Genomic DNA, 3,674 nt, shown 5'->3' with positions numbered 1-3,674 from the left:
TGTACAATGCTTATGCAGGTGCCCATGATTGTCAGAAAAGAGATTCAGATTCTCAAGTAGGAGTTACAGGTGATATGAGCCACACAACATAAGTGCTTGGAACTGAACTCAGGCTTCTCCAAGAGCAGTCTATACTCTTAACTCTGAGCCATCTCTCCAGCACTTTCTATAGATAGTTCTCCTTGTTCTTTTCACCCCAGGGGTAAAGACACGTGTTTAGTAGGTCTTGGAGCCAGCAGGTGAATTTTGTTACTGCCTAATATAGAGGGCATCTTGTGCCAGGAGAAGCTAATAGGCCCTGGGGAGCCAACAGGGCTGTGCAATGAGCATCCAGAATCCCACACTGAGGGGCTCTGATCCCACTTGAGGAAGCACTCAACAGTGTACATTTGTACAAAGTGGTCCCAAAGCACAGGTGGACCTGGGGACATCTGCAAAGACTGGGAGAAACAACTTTCCTTATCAGGGGCATGACTATTAGAAACAGGAGGAGATAAATACTAGAATCAAGGTCTTCTGGCCAAGAAATTAGAGTAAAAGAATTATGTGTAGCTATCCCAAAGGGATGCACACTTTGTTACAATGCATGTATTGCACAAGAAAGGGCTGAGTTGCGGGTTGACAGCTGTTGTATTGAATATACAGTGTCCCACACAGGCTCATATATTCATAGCTTGGTCCCCAGGTGGTGCTGTTTGGGGAAGTTACAGAACTTCCTGGTGGAGCCTTGCTGATGGAAGTGTGTCATTGGAGGTGGGTTTTCAGGGTTATACAGCCTGGCCCAACTTCCTGTTATTTCTCTCTGCTTCCTGTGTGTGAATGAAATACGATCTGCCAGCCTCATCATACCCATGCTACCATACCTTACCCACCAGGAGAACTGTACCCCACTGGGAGGGATTATAAACCAAATAAACCCATTCTCTCCAAAGTTGCTTTCTACGATTGTGTTCTATTACAGCAACGGACAAGCAACTAATGCAGCTGCCTTCCGCTTTTTTTCCCCCTTCTCTTCTCTGTGTATCAGGCCTGGCTGTCCTGTAACTCATTCTGTAGACCAGGTTGGCATCAAACTCACTGAGACCCTCCTGCCTCTGCCTCTCAAGTGCTGGGATTAAAGATGCGTTGCCATCACTGCCCGGCTTTTCCACCAATTCTTAAGACAACAGAGGCTCAATTCATCCAAAAGTGGTAGTGATTTTTATGTATTAGATAATAGCAAAAGATAGTAAAAAAACAAAACTCTACAAGATGGTTATGTCCATTGTTAAACTCCGTGAGAATGAAGATTGGCTACTGGTAGTTAGAAAAACATACAAGGGGAATTCAAAACAGAAACTTGGGTTATAATTTTCATATTACTGGAGGGCAGTTTCACAGATACCAGGTAAACACTGAGGAAAGATGCCATCTAGACCAATTCCAGCCATGATCTTGAGTGCTGGCCCTGTTGGGCATGGTGTTCACTTCCTGTGTCTGGTAATTGATAGTGAAATGGGCAGACTCACAGGTAAGCAACCATGCCTGCTTCTGATTCATTGAATCTGCTGGGAACTCTGAGGGTCCAGAGTCCAGGTCTGTGTGGAAGTTTCTTGGAGCTCTTTGGTGAATGACCCATTTCTCTGGTTTTTATCCTCCCTTTCTCATTGGGAATATGTACACAGGGAGGTTTATGACTTGCTTCATGGATGCTGCTGCTTGGTGTCTAGTTGACCTCCAGGCCACAGTCTCTGAGGTATGCACAGGTAAGAAGGCCAAGGAGAGAAGAAAGGCATCAGTCTATCTTGCTTGGTAGCCTGAAGGAACTGCTCAAGGTTCTCGAGTCTCTTCAAGACAGAAAGAGATTGCTTCTTGTAGAGTAGACCTGAGTACAGACACAAAGACTTCTGCTTGTGTCTGGGAAGGCACAATCGATGCTCAGCTCACTCATCAGGTGATATGGTTAAGGCTGGAACTAGTTGGTACAGACAGATCTGCTAAGCCTTCTCACTAGACTTGCCCTAAATTATGGAAGGAAGATAGAAGATCCAGTGACAGGTTGCCTTGCTCTTGTTGGGATCTGACCTTGCGGTATCCCAGCAAATCCATAGCCTCACTACAGGCATCTTGAAGTTGAGAAACCTTTTCATAAGGCAAAGACCAACGCCATGCCTGAGAGACGTTGATGGCATCCCTGGAGTTAGTGTCGAAGGTATGCTGACCCATGCCCTTGCCACGGGTGACGTTGTGAACCCAGGTGTGGAGATGGGGCAAGAATTTCAGCCCCACAAATTTGTATAGCCTGGAGGTCTGGGCCAGCGGTTCCCGAACTAAGTCCTCGTACCTCAGGAGCAGAAAGCGCTGCTGCATCACCTCAGGCAGGGTTTGTATGGCCTTGATTATGTCCACGTGGCTTTTGCAGATGATCTGCATGGTATAATAGGGCTGGTCTTCCTCCTTGATCATTTTCAAATGCTCTCCCAGCACAATGTGACTATCAATCATGAGGTCTCCTCTGGTGCGTTCCCGAGATCGGAACACAGCCCGGGGGTCTCGGACCAGGTGTACAATGTGTAGGTTGAGGGAAGGATCTGTGAGCAGTGGGTAAAGGGCCTGCAGGTTGAAGAAACGCACCTCCTTGAGTACCACATGACTGTGAGAGCGGCAGGCCTTCTCCACCATATCAAAAGGCTGCTGAGCACAGAGCAGCTTGCAATCCTTAGCTGAGCTGATCTGGTCACTAGAGAAGACGTCACAGACAGGTGATGAGCACAGGGCCCGGCTTTGCTCCCACTGGAAGAGGCTGGACTGTTTTCGGGGGCCTGGTTTCATGTAGGCATCAAAGACACTCATGTCACACAGGAAGGTGGAACGCAGAAGGTCCCGTGCAGCCATATGCAGCTTCCAGGCCGTGCTGCTGGTGAAACTCATCCACACATGCCAGGCAGGCTCCATCAGGTAGAAGACATCCGGGTGCTGTCCAAATACCTGCCCCACAAAAGAAGATCCAGACCGCCAGGAAGATAAGACCAGCACATGCATGGGCCTCCTGGGCTCTTCGTTCTGGAACAAGCCCCTATGGCCGGATGTATGGAAGAAGAGCGCTATGACTATCATCTGGGAGCCCAGGAAGAGCAGCAGCTTCCCTTTCTTAGACAGGGTCATTCTGTGGAAGTAGAAGACCTTTAAAGGGCAAGCAGAGAGATGGGGCTGAGTTAGGCTATGGTAGCATCTACCTTCTGGGTTCTCCTGGACACTCTCCAAGGAGCAACGTAAAACTTGAGAAACTTCCCGCAAACACTTGTCCAAATCCCTCTGCAGAACAATTCTGGCTTCTTGCTCTTATTGGATCATTGTGTTCTGTATTTTACAGTCTTTAAAACATTCCCTTCTGGCCTTTCTTGTCCATTGAACTATCAAGAATATCCCTACTCAGCTATAGTCAATCACTATAAGGGATGCTGCCACACCTCACACCTTCTACACCCCTGACAGAGAGTGGCCTGCAGGCAAAGTTGCCTGACTAAGTCATGCTTGAATGCCTTTGGTTTTCCTCAATCCAAGGGAAGTGTGAGGCTTAGCTACAGGCTGCCATTAGGTCACTCCTCATGTGAAGGAGAGTCTCATAAGACCATTCCTCATCTCTCCCCCATTTTGATGAAGCCTGGGACCTCCCACTGTAATCTCCTGAAGGC

At 47.9% G+C, this 3,674-nt stretch overlaps 1 protein-coding gene across 1 annotated transcript; it reads right to left on the bottom strand.

Moving 5' to 3' along the window:
* Positions 1 to 1,951: 1,951 nt before the first annotated feature.
* On the bottom strand, positions 1,952 to 3,144 carry Chst4 (carbohydrate sulfotransferase 4). Its single transcript, XM_051201409.1, has one exon. It carries the CDS (start codon positions 3,142 to 3,144, stop codon positions 1,990 to 1,992), a length of 1,155 nt encoding a protein of 384 aa, XP_051057366.1. The 3' UTR covers positions 1,952 to 1,989.
* Between the last annotated feature and the right edge of the window lie 530 nt (positions 3,145 to 3,674).

This window comes from Phodopus roborovskii, unplaced genomic scaffold (assembly GCF_943737965.1).
Source record: "Phodopus roborovskii unplaced genomic scaffold, PHOROB, whole genome shotgun sequence".
NCBI classification, from domain to species: domain Eukaryota; kingdom Metazoa; phylum Chordata; class Mammalia; order Rodentia; family Cricetidae; genus Phodopus; species Phodopus roborovskii.
This window is presented reverse-complemented; position numbering and strand designations above follow the sequence as displayed.